Raw genomic sequence first — 17,268 nt, 5'->3', positions numbered from 1 at the left:
AATGGCACCTAATGTTGGATTAATCATCAAAAAATGGAATGACGTACAAGATTAAGCTTGTTATGTATTCATGTGACTGTTACTGAAATTTAAAAGCCTGACTTATTAAAGTGTACATATATTTTTACTTTTTTTTTTTGTACTTTGATACTTTTTGATACTTTGGTGTCAAGTCGAACACTTCTCTGAATTTTATGAAAGATGATAGAATTGTGTATCTGTACTTAAAATAATAATTGGGCAGTCATTCACTGGTTAGTTCCTTTAACAAATCTATTAATATAGTGGACCTTGCTCTAGGAAAACCATGACATAGGATTATGATTATTCCTTGAATAGGATGTATTGATGCTGAAATTATAATTCATAGTATAATCCAATCAGATATTAAGTGCCTTACTAGTGTTTCTTTTAAGCCTGAGATGTTATGTTCAATAGTATATTATGCCAAATTCTAGTATTTTTATTTATTGATCTGGTCTATCCTAGTCTTAAAAATCCTCTTGCTATTTAAAAAATGAAAACAAGTTGCATATCTTTTGTTGGGGTTTTTGGTGATATTTTTAAAGATGTTTAACCTAAACTTGTATTTAAATCAACACAAGTTTTTTAGGATTTAATTTACTTCCATGTGATATGGATTAAGTCTATAATTTGCCTAATATAGGAAGTTGGAAAATGTGTGTGTGTATGGTTTTCATATGTTCTTTTTTGCTGCTAATATCCTCAGGCCTTAAACTTTTTAAAGTGGGCATATAACCTTAGTTTTTGTATTATATCAACACAAAATATTTTACTTTTTGAGGTGAAATACTTTTTAAATGTTATTTTGTATGTTTATTTTATTTTTATTATTATGTTATATATATCATATATATTATGTATTTATTTTAATTTGTTCCTATTTGATTTAAAATTTTAGATTCTTGAGTTTTATCCTTGGCTGGACCCTTCTATGGTTTTGAGCCAGTTACTCAATTATTATTTGCTAGTCTTTAAAATAGGACAATAATAATTATATCTGTAAACTAAGACCCTTAGATAAAAAGGGGAATGGAAGAAAATTATACTCTACAAAAAGATATGAGAGTAACTGAACCATATAAATAATGGCATTTTCCCCACAGGCATAGTAATTTCATGATGCCTTATAACCTGAAAGAAATAATATTATCCACTTGTTTATAGATAAAAATATCAAAACTGTGAAGTCAGTTGAAATGTTTTTTTATCATTTGCAAGTCTCTGGAGAAGAAATAGTATTATAGTTTGAAAAAGAAATTTGTATCTCTCCTAACACTTCAATACATTCTTCTCTGCTAATAAATGCTACATGGTTTATTTGAATTGCATAATACTCAAGATATTTAAAAAGTACTTAAAATTTTTTGAACTTTGTTTTCCATTAGTGCCATGATTTAAAGCATCAAAGAATAATTGTGTTTTTTTGTGCTAAGATTTAAAGTGCACAAAATAGACACTATAAGAGGTTTTTCTATACTTTTTTCTTTCCTCTAGTTTCGCCAGTGATAATTAAAGAATGGGCTGCTTACAAAGGAAAATCTCCCCAAACACCAGAACTGGTGGAAGCACTTGCATTCAGGGAGTGGACGTGTCCCAACCTGAAGAAACTATGGCTGGGGAAAGCAGTAGAAGATAAGAATAGAAGAATGAGAGCATTTTTGGCCTGTATGAGATCAGATACACCAGCAATGCTCAATCCAACTAATGTGCCCACTCACCTTATGGTGCTCTGCTGTGTATTACGGTTAGTATACTTTATTACAGTTAAGTAAATAGGAATTAATACTAAAGTAAAACTTAAGTGAACCAGGAAACTTAGAGAATGATATTTTCATTAACTGAACAAAACTTGGAATACCAACTATTTCTGTAAGAAATATTCATTGACCTATTCTACCCTAGCCTTGGTAAAAATATATTCACTTCCTCCTCACATTTCTTAGCACTTTACTTGTCCCTATTTTTCCCTTACCACATTCTCCCTTGTGTGGACCCTGTTTATCTCCATACCTTGTCACTCTTTTAAATAAGATACTCCTTGATGCCCCTTGACCTAATGGAAAAAATACTGACCTTGGAACATTGGTCGCTCCACCTCTTAATACCTCTATGACCTTGAGCAAGTAATTTGTTATCTCTCAGCCTTTCCTATAAAATGTGTGTGTGTGTGTGTGGGGTGTCATACTTTCTTAAGTTCCCTTCCAGCTCTAAAGTTGTGACTTTTCTTCTTTGTATAGCCTCAAAAATTATCTTGCACACAGGTGCAAACATTTGTTAAATTGAAATGAAATAACATCAGCTTCCAGCTAGAAAAGTGACTCTTCCACAGATACATATGAGAGAAAATAAAACTTCCAGCTCCTTATGTGTGATTTGAAGTACAGAAGATGGTTCTCTTAACCTTTCGCATTCTGCCTTCTGTCATAATCACAGTTGCTATTACATATATTTGTGTATGTTTTTTGAAGTTAGGGATTATTTTTTAGTTTATGTGCCCCCAGTACCTGACAATGTCCTATATGTAATAGATGCTTAGCAAAATTTTGTGGAATTCGGAGGCAGGAGACCTAGATCCCTCCCTGGGTGTTGGTTATTTATTCTCTGTGTAGCTATGAAATGCCTCTGACCTTTCCAGCTCTCAGGCTGCTTGTCTGTGAGATGAGGACATTTAGGTTTATCCTATCTAACAACTCCAGACTTCTACAACTGTGTCGGATAACCCAAGTCCTGTAAGATTTCAGAGACGGAATAAGCATTCCTGGTTTTGGAGAGGTAGTTGTGGAAAAGATAGCTTTTGAGCTAGATCTTGAAAGTTAAGTAAAATTTCTGCAGATGAAAGTAATGAGTTCCTGGTTGGGAGAAAGAAATGGACCTAAGGAAAGTACATGATCAGTTTTATGTGATCAGCTTGCCCAGATCTCTGGTGTATAGTGGGACATGAGAATGAAAAACTATGCTGTATATCAATCTAGCCATGCACTTTGGTGTTTATTAAGAAGTCAGTAGAGAGCAATTGAAAATGTGAGGGATATGATGTGATTGTATCTTTTCTAGGGTAGTTAATCAATAGGACATCAATAGGATGAATTGCAGATGGGATTACCATTTACTTTGTTGAAAGAATAATTAGAAAACAATGCAAGTGGATTGTATTGGTCATATCAACAGTATTTGAAGATTTTCTAGATGTTAGGATCATGATGGGCAACCTTTTGAGTTTGGTGTGTCAAAATTTGCCAAAAAAACAAAAAAACCAAGCATAACTCGGGTGGTGTGTTACTTCGAGAAAAAACCATAATTTTGCAATATTTATAGTTTAGATAACAAAAATGTATAATTGTAATATATAACTGTATTTAACAAACCAAAATAGGTAAACTAATATAGGTAGAATTGTCATCTATAGTGCACAGAGTGTCTACACTACACTGTAGCAAATGTTTCATCCTCTGCATGTGGCCCCATATTTCTCTGTATGTGGCCACGTGTCATTGAAAATGGCTATGCCTGTCAGTGCTGACATGCGGATCATAGGTTTGCCATCACCATGTTAGGAGCAAGGAAAAAGAGAAGTTAAACATGGCTGAAAAAGCAGTTAGAATGAAGGCACTTAAAGAAAAATGCATAAAGCAGGAGAAACTTTGGATGCTTCATGATTTTAGTTTTCGATAGGTTGAGCTGATAATGAAGACATCTAGTTGGAAATACTTGTATAACTCAGGAAGTACGCTCTAGCTAAAAGTATAATTGAAACATTGGGAATGGATTAAGTCACTTGAGTAAGACTTAAGAAGGAAGATTTAGTGTTAAAGGGAATTCTCCAATGTATACGCTTCAGAAGTGATAAAAAAGGAAGATTTCAGCAGACTGTAGTGTCACAAAAGCCCAGTAAGGAGAAGGTTGCTTGGTAGTACCAGATATAGAAATGTTGAAGGAGAACACAAAGTGAGAAACGGTCGTTGGATTTGGTGATTGGTTACTGTAGGGTAGGGTAGAGTAGCAAACAGGAAGACCGAATTGGAAGAATGTTCAGTAGTCAATTGAAAATGAGACTGAAGGCAATAAATATAGACTATTCTTTTTCAAGTAAATTGTCACAAATCATTGTAAAATATATATTTACCTTGCTGCTTTAGTAAGTACTATGTTTTGAACATAGTTGAATAATTCTTCAAAGACTTGAAGGTCTTTCTACAGTTATTTTGTCCTTGTTGCAAGATATTTTCACTACTAAGTGTATAGAAGATCAGCATAGTACCTAGGTCACATAAGAGCTTATTTATTGATTCAGGAACCATATTTATTTAATCTCATAAAATTTTGTTGTTGTCATTGAAGTCACTGAATATAGCTTTCATTCAATATAGCTTTTCATATTTCTAGGCATCTTCTATGTCTGAAGCATTGTGCTAGAGACTCATAGAAATATAAAGATAAATAAGCTAGTTCTTGATTTCCAGTTATAAGCCTACCTACTAAACAACTGACATGAAACTGGAATTGCTTACTACAATAAGACTTTACTACTTAGAAAAAATATGTTCAACAGTGTCAATAATCTCTCTGTTGACATATTTTAAAACTCACTTCATATTGCCAGGTGGTGAGTTTCTTCAAAGATAGCTACAATGTTCCTTGGTATAATAAGATATAAAGTTCATTGGTGGCCTGTATGTAGAACCTTTCCTGCTTGGTAGGATATAACAGAACTCACACTCGGCATAGCCTGCAAGAATCCAGTGAATATCACACCAAAGTGAAGCATTCAAGTAGGCCTCTCATCTAACATGTCGTAACATTTTTATCTTAACCCTAATGTTGTTTTGATACTACAGGAAAATCACCTGACCATTTAGAAAATAAATAAATAAATTAATTTTTATGTGATTTTTGCAAAAGTACCCCAGCTTTGATTCAGAAGTATTTTAGGGGCAGCTGGGTAGCTCAGTGGATTGAGAGCCAGGCCTAGAGACGGGAGGTCCAAGGTTGAAATCCGGCCTCAGACACTTCCCAGCTGTGTGACCCTGGGCAAGTCACTTGACCCCCATTGCCCACCCTTACCACTCTTCCACCTATGAGCCAATACAAAGAAGTTAAGGGTTAAAAAAAAAGAAGTATTTTAGTTGGTGATTGTTAATCATTTTTGACAAAATTAATGTGGCAAAGTAATAATGGAAGATAAAATGTAAGGGAGTAAGATGAGAAACAGAAAGACCAGTTAGAAAGCTATTGCATTAATCCAGGATGAGTATTAAGAAGACCCAAATTAGAATTTAGAGCCCTAGCAGTGGTAGAAAAATGATTAATGTGGAAGTCATTTCAGAGATATTAAGGGTTTGCAGAATCAAAGGAACACGTGATTGGGATGTATCAAAGATAGATATACAATTTGAATCAGATTCTTTGAAGAACGTTGATGTCTTTAATCAAGAAAAATATATAGCTATTTCTGTGATTGTAAATAGATTTCTGAAAAGTATTTTTTTACATGTGCAAAATTTCCAGAATTCTCTGAGAAATAAACTATTTTGAAATTTAAAATGGAAAGCCTTTATGCCAGAGATTATGCAAAAAATAACTTTAAATGAAGTAAAAGACTAGAGAGCTGATTGTCATTTTCAGAGCACCTTCATAGTAGAAATCCTCCGAAGTCCAGGTGTCCATTACTGGTATTATAGTATTAATAGTAGTACTAGTGGATGGTGAAAAGAGAACTGGATTTGGCATCAAAGACATGGGTTCAAGGCTCAGCTCTACTACTTATTGTCCAATAAAACCTTGGATAAGTCATTCTCTGTACCTCAATTTCTTCATGTGGAACCTGGGACTAGAAGGAAAGTCAAAATAATAGAGTAGCAAGATATAGTACAGCCTAATATCTCCTCCACAAAGATCTAGAAAATACACTAGACTGAATTCTCGTTGGGAAATTTAAAAAAAGTCACAGTGAGTCACTTTTCCTACCCTAGACAGTTTTAGGACATGGTATATTGTACCTGACTAGGAACTGCCTACATATGGAACATTCCAGCATCTTGGGACTAAAAGAGAGCCAAGAGAAGCATGGGATCAGAAAAGATCCCAGGCAATCTCTGAACCTAGTACAAAGTTCAGAAATTAGATTAGGGTGTCATGTGGCAGCCATGTAGCTGATGACCCAGTTTCAAGTTGGACCAAAGAGGGATTTTGCATGTGAAAGTTATGAAGAGGAGCAGTAACTAGGAGGATCTGCCTATAGACTAAAGAAAGAATAAATTCAGAAGCAAGGATTAGCTATGATCCCAGGAGCAGAGCCAGAGAGTTCTAGCCTCCAAACCAAGGGATCTCAGACCAAAAGCTCCAGCATTTCATTTGCTCTGGATCTATAGAACCTCCTTATGGGCTATTAGTGTCTGAGTCACTCAGCAGTCTACATCCAACCAGAGACTCAAACCTGTGTCATACTTTCAGAGCTCAGAGAAGGGGGGCAGTTAACATACTTTGCTCCAGATCCCATTATTTCTGAAACACTGAAAGCTTGTGGACAGACTCCCCAACCTAAGCTGTGAAAGCAGAAGTACACAAGAATACAGAGGCTCAGGCCATATGATCTCCCTAGAAGTATGCAGATCCCAGCATTAATGTCAAGTCCAGACTCAAGAAAAAAATGAGAAGACTGAGCAAAGAATTCTATCATAAAGAGCTTTTACTGTGAAGCTCAAGGCACAGACTCAAAAGAATGACCTAAAAACATCTATAAGCAAAGCCTTAAAGAAAAAATTCAGCTTGATATGCTCAACAACAACTAAAAAAAATAAATAGAAGAAAATATGACCTGGAAAAGAGATTAAATAGAAGTAACTTAAGAATTATTGGACTACCTGAAATCCGTGACCAAAAACATAATATAGACATTTCAGAAATCATTAAAGAACACTGCCCAGATCGCTTTGAACAGAGTGCAAGTTAGAAATGGGAAAAATTGAATAGGGGGCAGCTGGGTAGCTCAGTGGCTTGAGAACCAGGCCTAGAGACGGGAGGTCCTAGGTTCAAATCTGGCCTCAAACACTTCCCAGCTGTGTGACCCTGGGCAAGTCACTTGACCCCCATTGCCTACCCTTACCACTCTTCCACCTATGAGACAATACACAGAAGTTAAGGGTTTAAAATTTAAAAAAAAAAAAAGAAATGGGAAAAATTCACCAGTCATTTCCTAAGAGAAATTCCAAAATAGAAAGTCCCAGGAATATCATGGCTAAATTTGAGACCTCTCAGATCAAAGGGGAAAAAAATACTGAAAGCAGTAAGGAAGAAAGAATTTAGTAATCACAGCTTTAAAGAAGTACAGTTTGAAATATGCTATTCCAAAGTGCATAAGTTCTAGATTTTAAGAAAGTATAACTTAAGAACAAAATCGAACATAATTCTGTAGAGAGGAAAAATAAAGCTTTAATGAAATAGAGAAGTAAAAATATCGGAGCTGAGTATAAAATTTGACATACAAACTAGAGTCAAGAAGACTTAAAAAATATACATGAGTGAGCTATCATAAGAGACTAAAAAAAAGTTAAACTGTATTCTAATATGAGGAAGAGATATATGTAGCTGTCTTTTGAATAGAAAGGATGGGGAAGAGGACTACATACACTGTGGGACTAATGAGAAGAGAGGAATTGATCTTATACAAATGGAGTATACAAGTAAAATTCTATAGGGAATGGGGGATAGGGAGAGTGACATCTGAACCTCTCTCCCATCTAAATTAGTAAAAGGAAAGAAAAGTGTTCAAATACACATGGTTGGGTAAAGGCTACCTTTCATCTAATGGAATCAAAAGGGAAAGGGAGCTGAAGGAAAAAAGCAATAAGAGAAAAATTAGTTTAAGGGGGATAATAATCAAAGGCAAAAAAAAAAAAAGATGGATTTGGAAAAAACAAGGAAAATATTAGAAAATAAAATGGAATGAAACATGCAATTACCAGTTGTAAATGAAGATGAATGACATGAATTCACTCATAAAACAAGAGGAAAGCAGAACGGGTTAGAAATCAAAATCCTTCAATAAATTGTTTACAAGGATGATACTTGAAACAGAAAGGCAGAGTTAAAATACAGACTGGAGCAGAATCTGTCATTTTATAACTAAAACATAAAAGGTAGAGGTAGCAGTCATTAGCCTAGAAAAAAGAAATAGTAGAAATAGACCTAATTACAAGTGATAAACAAGAATGCTACATTTTGGCAAAGGTACCACAGACAATGAATTAATATCAATACTAAGCATGCATCAAAAGGTTTAACATTAAAAAAAAATTTTTTTAATAAACCCTTACCTTCCATCTTAGAGTCAATACTGTGTATTGGCTCCTAGGTGGAAAAATAGTAAGGGCTAGGCAATGGGGGTCAAGTGACTTGCCCAGAGTCACATGGCTGGGAAGTACCCGAGGCCAGATTTGAACCCAGGACCTCCTGTCTCTAGGCCTGGTTCTCAATCCACTGAGCTACCCAGCTGCCTCTAGCATTTAAATTCTTAAAGGAAAAGTCAAATGAGTTACTGGAGAGAATAGTAAAATTGTAAGTTTACTCCCTGTCGGGCCTAGATAAAGCTAACCAAACAAACAAATAAATAAATAAATGCACAAAAGAGAAGTGAAGGACCTGATAGGAATTTTTAAAAAGTTAGATACAATGCATGTCTAAAGAATATTGAGGGGGCAGCTGGATTGCTCAGTGGATTGAGAACCAGGCCTAGAGAAAGGAGGTCCTGGGTTCAAATCTGGCCTCGGGCACTTCCCAGTGTGACCCTGGGCAAGTCACTTGACCCCCATTGCCTACCCTTACCACTCTTCTGCCTTGGAGTCAATGCACAGTACTGACTCCAAGACGGAAGGTAAGGGTTTTTTTTAAAAAAAAGAACATTGAATAGAAATATAAAGGAATATGTCTATTCTCAGCTATATATGATAGCTTTTGAAAAACTGACCATGTATTAAAGCACAAACATCTTGTAAACAAATGCAAAAAAACCAGTAATATTAAATGCAAATTACTGATCCAAATGCAGTAAAAATTATATGCAAAAAAAAGGCCTCAGAAAGAGGATTAAAATTAAAAATGAAATAATTATTACACAAAGAATAGGTGGAGTAATGAAAAAAATCATAGAAGCAATAATTTCTTTAAAGGTATTGGAAAGGGAGAAGGTAATAACCATTTATATAATGCCTACTATATGCAAGGCCCTGTGCTCAGTGCTTTATAAACATCATCTTATTTGATTCTCTACAACAGCGCCAGGAAGTGCTATTTTATCCCCATTTTATAGCTGAGGAAAATGAGCCAAGCAGAGGTTAAGTGGTTTGCCTAGCTTCACATAGTAGTAGTTGTCTCAGCAGGATTTGAACTTAGGTCTTCCAGACTATAGGCCCAGCACTCTTGCTACTGTAGCAGTAGGTAATGATAGTAGTACCAAAATATTGGGGGATACAACCAAAGCAGTAGTTAGGAGAGAAATTATATCTATATACCCTGTCATGAATAAAAGAGAGAAAAAACAGATCAATGAAATGTAACCAAAAAAACCCCAACAAATTAAGAATCCACCATCAAATATCAAAAGTAGAAACTGAGCTCTCAGCTCCCCTTCCAGATCTGCCCCATATGAAGTTCTCCCATTGGGTTGCTGGGCAGTGGGCAGATAAAATCAAAATATGTCCTCAGCACAGTGGAGAGGGAGAACAGAACAGAGCAGCTTTCCTGAGCCTCCCTCCCTTTCTTGGCTGAGAAATGGCAAGAGGTCATTAAGATCTATGAGTGCGATGGTATAGTGTGTGATAAGAACTAGTGAATAAGATGGTTTTAGAGCCACCTGGGAAGACTTGTATGAACTGATGCAAAGTCATTTTATACAGTAACAGCAGTATAATAAAGGCAATGCAGACCAACAACAGTTCCAGAGGACTTCCTATAAAACATGCTGCCCACCTTCAGTTAGTAGTGAGGTGTTGGACTCAAAGAATGGTTTAGAGCCCCCCCCTTTTTTTTGGTTGTGGTTAATGCAAGAATTTGTTTTCTTTTACTGTTGTTATAACAGATTTTATTTTTATTTTTCTTTCTCAGTGGATGGTGGAGGGAAGGAGAGAATTCAAAACTAAAAATAAAGCTTATAAAAGAAAATAGGGGATTGGAGTAGATGATGACCATGCCAGCTCAAAAACACAATGGTGAAAGTTTTCATCTTAACATACATTAGTAGTTGCTGATAGTTTTACTTTAAATGAAGTATATTTCTGCCAAAATGATTATTTTCAGCTGTTTACCTCAGCACACAAAAAGAATTAACACTTTAAATCTACTGTTCATTTACTAGTAGTTTACCCACATCCTGGTGACAAATTATGCAGGGCAACTTGTTTTTCCTCAAGAATAGAGACTAGTTAGAAAATATATGCATAGTAATTGAGAAATTAAAGACTTTTCAAAATTGGCAAGAACTATTGGAAGCATCGTAATGTAAGACTTTCTTTTTGTTCCCAGCACATAGCATTGTACTTAATAAATGTTTGTTAATTTTGATAAAAGTGAAAATAAAATAACTGGGTTTGTTTTTTTTTTTTAAAGAGTGGAGTTAGAGATCAGTCAGTCAATAAACATATAAGTTGCAGCCACTGGAAATATAAATATAAATATAAAATTAATGTGCTCTGCTCTCAAGTAGCTTATATTTTGTCAGAGAAAGCAATATTTACATACATTAGTAAGTACAGAGCATGTTCAAGGCCAATATAGGTATTTTGAGGAATGGCTCTTATAGCTGGAGGTTGGGAAAGGACTTCTGTAGTAGGTAGCATTTAGCTTAAGCCTTAAAGGATGCTTGGGATTCTAATAGATGAGGAGGGAGTGTATACCAAACATGAAGGCAGTACATGGAGTGTTGTATTCAAAGATTATTTCTCAGGCCTTATCCTTCTTGATTCTCTGAAATATTAGATGTGGTTAACCTTCCCTCCCTCCTTGAATTTTTATGGCACTTTTCACCTGGTTTTCTTCCTTCTTATTTGGCTGTTCCTTCTCAATTTCCCTTTGCTGAATCATTGTCTGGGTCTCATTCCCTTTGTAAGACTCTAGTCTGGACCTGCTTTTCTTCTCTTTGATCACATGCTTTTAATGATCTTATCAATTCCCTTGTGTTTCACAATCTACCTCTATATAGAGAATTCCCAAAGCTGTTTGTCTAATCCTAGTCTTTTGAACTCTAGACCCACATCACACCCACCCACCTATGGACATTTGAAATGAATGTCCCCTTAGCATTTCCTTTCTTTTCCCCAAAACCCTCACTTCTTCCTAAACTATTTCTTTTCAGATATTTCCATCCTTGTCACCTGCATTCGGTCACAACCACAGTGTCATCCTTAGCTCTGACACATCCAGTCCATTGCCAACCTTTGCTGATTTTTCCCTTCACAGATCTTTTTACATTATTTATTCCCTTTCTGTCCACTTACAGCTCCTCTTCTAGTGCAAACTCTCACTGCCTCTCACCTATGCTTCTGAAATAGCCTTCCTAAGTGGCATCTCTGCTTCTGTTCTCTCCCCACTCTGATCCTTTCTACAATTTGCCAGTGATATTTTTAAAACTTTGGCTTTACCATGTTATTGCTCTTCAAGAAACTCGAGTGGCATTTTATTGCCTTTAGGATAAATGGCAAATTGTTAGGCTTTAAAGCTTTTTTACAATTCCACCATGGCCTGTCTTTTCATATTTATTTCATATTATTCCAGCCAGACTGACCTGCTTCTAGTTCCCCACATCCAACATTCCTTCTCTAGACTCTGCTGTTGTATAGTTTGTCCTCCATTCCTGGAATGAATGAGGGAATCCTTTTCGTCTTTCCTCCATGTACTTCTTCACATCCTTGGAAACTCAACTCAGATTTCACCTCTAAGAGCATACCTGTCCTGATTCTCCCTTCACACCCATAATTTCCAATGCCATGCCACCAGAAATAACTGTTTTAAATTTTCCTTGAAATCATTATTCCCTTCCTGTCCCTCAATAGAATGTAAATTCCTTAAGAGTAGATACTGTTTCATTCTTTGAATTCTCAGTACCTGGCACATAGGCATTGAATAAATGTTTGGTGAAGTTGGCTAATTTTCTTGTGATGTAAAATATATAAAAGAAATCAGATATGTAATAAGCTTGAAAATATAAGTTGTGTCCAGATTGTGAAAGGCTTTAAAAGCCACAGGTGTTGTGTTTTATCTTAGCTGCAATAGAGAGCGTCTAGAATCTTCTGAGGCATGACATGATCAGACTAATGCTTTAAGGGTGTTGCGTTGATATCTGTGAGAAAGATTGCAGAGGTAGCAAAGCCAGCCGGGAGTCTGGCAGTAGTTCAGGCAAATGTGATGAGGACGACCTGAGCTAGAGGAGTAGCTTTGGTAATGGAGAGCAACAATATAGAGGAGAGATATTTTTATGTAAATGACAAATGACAGAAAGACTGGCTAGTAATAGTGAATAAAGGAAGGCAAGTAGAGGGTGGAGAATAATTGAATCCATGGAGTCAGACCCACAGCCTACTTCTCAGGCCAACTCTCAGTGCTACCCGAATGAGATGAAACATAATTGGGAAATGCCTAACAAAATAAATACACAACAGATAATGTTAGATTGTGGTTTTCGAAGTCATTATGCCACCACTGGTATCCTTTTCTATTTCAACTGGACACCATTGCCTTAAATTGCATCATATAGGCCACTGATAGGCAAACCTTTTAGGGATGGAGTGCCAAGCCCCACCCCACCCAGACCAAATGCTCCACCTCATTGCCATCTCCACTACCACCACCAACCCCCCAGAGGAGATAAAGGAAGTGCCCCCATTGGCTGCTGGGCAGAGGGATAGGGAAGTGTGGAATGTCCTCAGGCATATGGAGATGGGGAGATGAATAGCTCGGCCCCACCTCCCTTTGGCTGCCCACAGAGAGAGTTCTGTGTGCCATCTTTGGCATGTGTGCCATAGGTTCACCACCATGGGTCTAGGCAATGGCCTACCAAAAAAGACTAGCTTTCTTCCTTTCTGTTTGGAATTCAGGAAGTCCATATAGCAAATGTTGGTTTCCCCAGGACCTCATTTTTTTTTAAACTCTCTTTTGTAAATGTTGATTATCTAGGCATTGGTCAGCATTGTCAAACATCCTGCCCATGGGCCTCAAGCAACTTTCTGAGTGCTGCTGATGTAGATTAAACTAATTGGGAAGTGCCTAACAAAATAAATAAAAGTAGTACAACATAGATAAAGTAATATGTGGTTTCCTAAGTTGATATGAGATCCACAGGGATCCTTATGTATAGTTTAGTAGTCTGTTTCTATTCAAATTTGACATTGTAGTCTAGAGTTGCAATTTTCAAAGGGTGTGCTATAAGTTCTCTTTATTGATACCTTCGATTGTATGGCCTGTACATTCAGTTATATGCATGTCACATTAAAATCTCCATGTGCACTTAGGAGTCTTAATTACAAAGAATAATACTTTGTTTTGAGTTTTCAAAAACAACCAAAATAACATTGAGAAATCAATATGCAGAAAGAAATGAGCCTAGTTCAGTAGTCTTGAGGTTAGAATCAGCAAGTAAATTATTTATGAATTGGGAGTGTTTAGCAGTTTTGTGATGTTTTGCAGCATATCTTATCTTCCTAATTATATTTTTTAATAACCCTTACTTTCAGTCTTAGAGTCAATACCGTGTATTGGCTCCAAGGCAGAAGAGTGGTAAGGGTGGGCAATGGGGGTTAAGTGACCTGCCCAGGGTCACCCAGCTGGGAAGTGTCTGAGGCTGGATTTGAACCTAGGACTTCCTGTCTCTAGGACTGACTCTCAATCCACTGAGCTACCCAGCTGCCCCCATAAGGTGAATTTATCAGGTGTTTGGAAGGACCCTGAGAGATTATCTAATCCTACTATTCCCATGGAAAATATTTCTTAAAATAGTACTGACAGGTACCGCTTCACAAGGTGGCCCACTCCATTCTTAGACAACTTGTATTGTGAAAAGTTCAGCTGGTTTACTTTTATAATTTTGTCATGTTCTAAAGTAAATAACATTCAAAGTAAATTTATGACTTTCACTTTGCACATTAGCAATTTGAATACTACCATATAACATAAATAATGAGAGTTCAGAATCACAGGGAAACTAATATTGAGTAAATATAATTTGATGTTATTTTCATTATCTTAAAACATTCTCATGCATTCAGATTAAGTTGACAATAATTCATAGCATCACCTTAAGAGATAGATTAGAAAGAAGCCCTTCTTGATATGTTATCTCAGCATTCAGAAAATGAGTTTGGGTTGATTTTCTTTTTTTTTTTTTTTTTTTTTATTTTTTTTATTTTTTTTCTCCAATGAAATGTTTTATCCTAGTTGTTTAATAACAATTATATTCTTTTCACCTTCTAGGTATATGGTGCAGTGGCCAGGAGTACGGATACTGCGTCGCCAGGAACTTGATGCCTTCCTGGCTCAAGCATTGTCTCCCAAACTTTATGAGCCTGATCAGCTACAGGAGCTCAAGGTAATTAATAAACTTGATGCGTTTTCTTGGGAAGCTTTTCTTTATTATGATGTAATCATCTGAGTTCAATATTTCTATAGCAAATCTATAATTCTTATAATGCGTAAGATGGCTTGCATAAGTAGTATTTCTTCCTCATTATAAATTCCTATCAAGTTTTCTCACTTGAATTAGAAATACACATTCTTCTTTCTAGTCTACCTTTATCATGTTCTGAATTTTCTCATATTTGCTTTTTTTGTTGTTTTTTTGCTATAGGAGATTAAACTTGAATTCTTTATTTTAGGAAATCATTCCAAAACTGGTTTTTAGTCTTCTTTTCTTACCATCTTGCCTGAATTTTCCTTTACATAGCCTGTCTCATTATTCTTATTCAAGTGAATGAATGAATGAATGAGCTTTTTTAAAGAACTTACTATGTGCTGAGCACTGTGTTAATTGTTGGGGGAATATAAATGGGAGAAAGTTTTCTTGTTCTCCACAAGTTCACAACTCAAATGGGGAAGACAACACAAGAAAGGAAGTTCAGCTGCAGAACAGATGGAAAGACCTGAAGTTCTAAGGTTTTGATGGTGAAGCCAATGTCTAGGCCTAGGGATCTTCAAGTTACAAAAGTAAGTCAGATGACAGTGCCAGGGACTACAGATTTTAGAGGCAGGGCAAATGGTAAGACCTTGTGGTTATCCATCTTCTTCAGAGAAGTGTAGTTATTGACATCAGTCTCATTTAAACCATGTGAGCAGTCAACCACCCTTGGAAAAGTTTGGGGTTGGGAGAAGAGGGTCCTTAATGGTGATAGCAGGACTTCTTCATACCACCTGTGTATCTTAGATGAGTGGTGAAATAGTCAGGAGCTAGGGGAAGGGAGGGATCAATATTGCAATCTTTGTTTATGAACATTTTTGAACTATTCATTCTAATTCTTTCTGCTCCTTCATTGGTTTGATTGCTTGAAATTTCCATGAGTTGCAGCTACTTAATATAGTAGCACCATGCTTTGTGTATTTTTTCAGTACATTTTTTATCATTTACTGTGCTTACCTTCATCACAGAGTTAGCTATCAAGAAAAGTGCTTTGTAAACTCTAAAGTGTTTTAATATGGGTGATTGTTGACTAAATCTTAATTGTTTTCTGAATCTTTATCTTTATTCAGAGTTCTCAGTAAATCTTCTTTTTCTTACATATGTATACGTAAATTTTAAATGATGCCTTTTAAACATTACATTCATTTCCAAATAGTCTCTTTCCCCTCCCCATCCATAGAGCTTTCCCTTGTAACAAAGATTTTTTTAAGAGAATGAATAAAAAGTTTAGCATTCTGATATTTTTAACTTATTTAGCTTTTCTGCTATTTCTTATTCTCTCATTCATTTCCCCTATTTCTCATTCTCCTAAGCAAAATGTCAATAGTAAGTTTAGCAGTAACAAGCATGTAAGTGTCTACTGTATGCTGGGCACTGTGATAGGTACAGAGTACACACCACCACCAAAATGTCCCTGCCCTAAAGAGAATGGACACTGGCCTTCACCCCCGCCCCCCCATTCTTTTCCAAAAAAGGCATTTTTTTCCAAGTAACCCTTTGGCTTTTTAATTTCTTTTGTAGGTTCTTCTGTCACCCTTGTTTGAGGTTCAGCTAAGTTTCTTAATTTTCCTCATTTTGTTTTCCTAAATGTAGTACTTTGGTGTTGAACCATCTTCTCTCTATACTCTGTTCCAGCTCAGGTGACTCGTAGCTTTCCTGCTGTCTTCAAAATAGAAACCCAAACAAACTCCAGGATAAAATCAAATGCAACAATGTAGATGGTGAGCTGGATTTGGTGTCCTTAGCACCTAAATTCAATTCTCCCTTTTGACACACCTCATTCGGGTGACCCTGGACAAGTCACTTAAACTCTCAGTTCTTTAGGCAACTCTCTTAAGGCCAGAAGTTGCTGAGCAGAGGTCAATCTGCATTGGAGAGGAAGTTTTCTCACCAGGTGTTGCTTATACTGGTGTACACAGGTTTGGGCTCCCTTGGAAAAAGAAAAAAGTCTCATTACTTTCCTCATTTTGTAGAAGTATTTTTAATGAGAATACTTTTTTAATATATTCAAATATATCTTTGACTTTGCTTTGGTATCACCTGGTCTGAATCAGATGCTAACTGTAGTTTGCTCATTCCTTGTGTTCCTACCCAGATTATTTCCTCCCCTCCCTCACCACCACCACCACCTTCATTTTCATATTGCATGACAGTGGTATTGTAAATATTTTAATTGTAGTGTGGTACAACCCCTCTACCTCTACTTCCTATTTCTCTTATATAGATTTTTACATCAATATTGACATTCCAGTTCTGAAAATCAGATCACCGGGTATCAGGTATGCCCACTAAGTCTTATTTGCCATCAAGTTTCTTTTATTAGTAGTTCATCTTATATTCCATCTTTCCATTTCTGGATGGACACACACTCTAACCTTTTTAATATTTTACTTCTTTGGAGATCTTAGCACTAGAGTAGTTTTTCCCTTATTCTTCATCTCTAGTCTCAGTTCCAAAATTCTGATTTGTTTAAGAAAGATACATGTTGAATATAATTAATTTAATCTCATTCCTCATTGCTTTTTTTCTTGCTTGTCTTGGAAATTCCCATTTTCCTTTGGAGAGTGCAACTTGTACACAAAGGTGATATC

General features: G+C 36.1%; 1 protein-coding gene across 1 annotated transcript in view; it reads left to right on the top strand.

Annotated features, from left to right (window-relative positions):
* Positions 1–17,268, top strand: part of FAM120A (family with sequence similarity 120A) — a 146,222-nt gene that overhangs the window by 104,331 nt on the left and 24,623 nt on the right. Inside the window, exons 11-12 of the mRNA XM_044670552.1 lie at positions 1,519–1,768; positions 14,479–14,593. Of these exons, the coding sequence (XP_044526487.1) occupies positions 1,519–1,768; positions 14,479–14,593 (365 nt within the window). The remainder of the gene's footprint in view (positions 1–1,518; positions 1,769–14,478; positions 14,594–17,268) is intronic.

This window comes from Gracilinanus agilis, chromosome 1 (genome assembly GCF_016433145.1).
Source record: "Gracilinanus agilis isolate LMUSP501 chromosome 1, AgileGrace, whole genome shotgun sequence".
Lineage (NCBI taxonomy): Eukaryota > Metazoa > Chordata > Mammalia > Didelphimorphia > Didelphidae > Gracilinanus > Gracilinanus agilis.
This window is presented reverse-complemented; position numbering and strand designations above follow the sequence as displayed.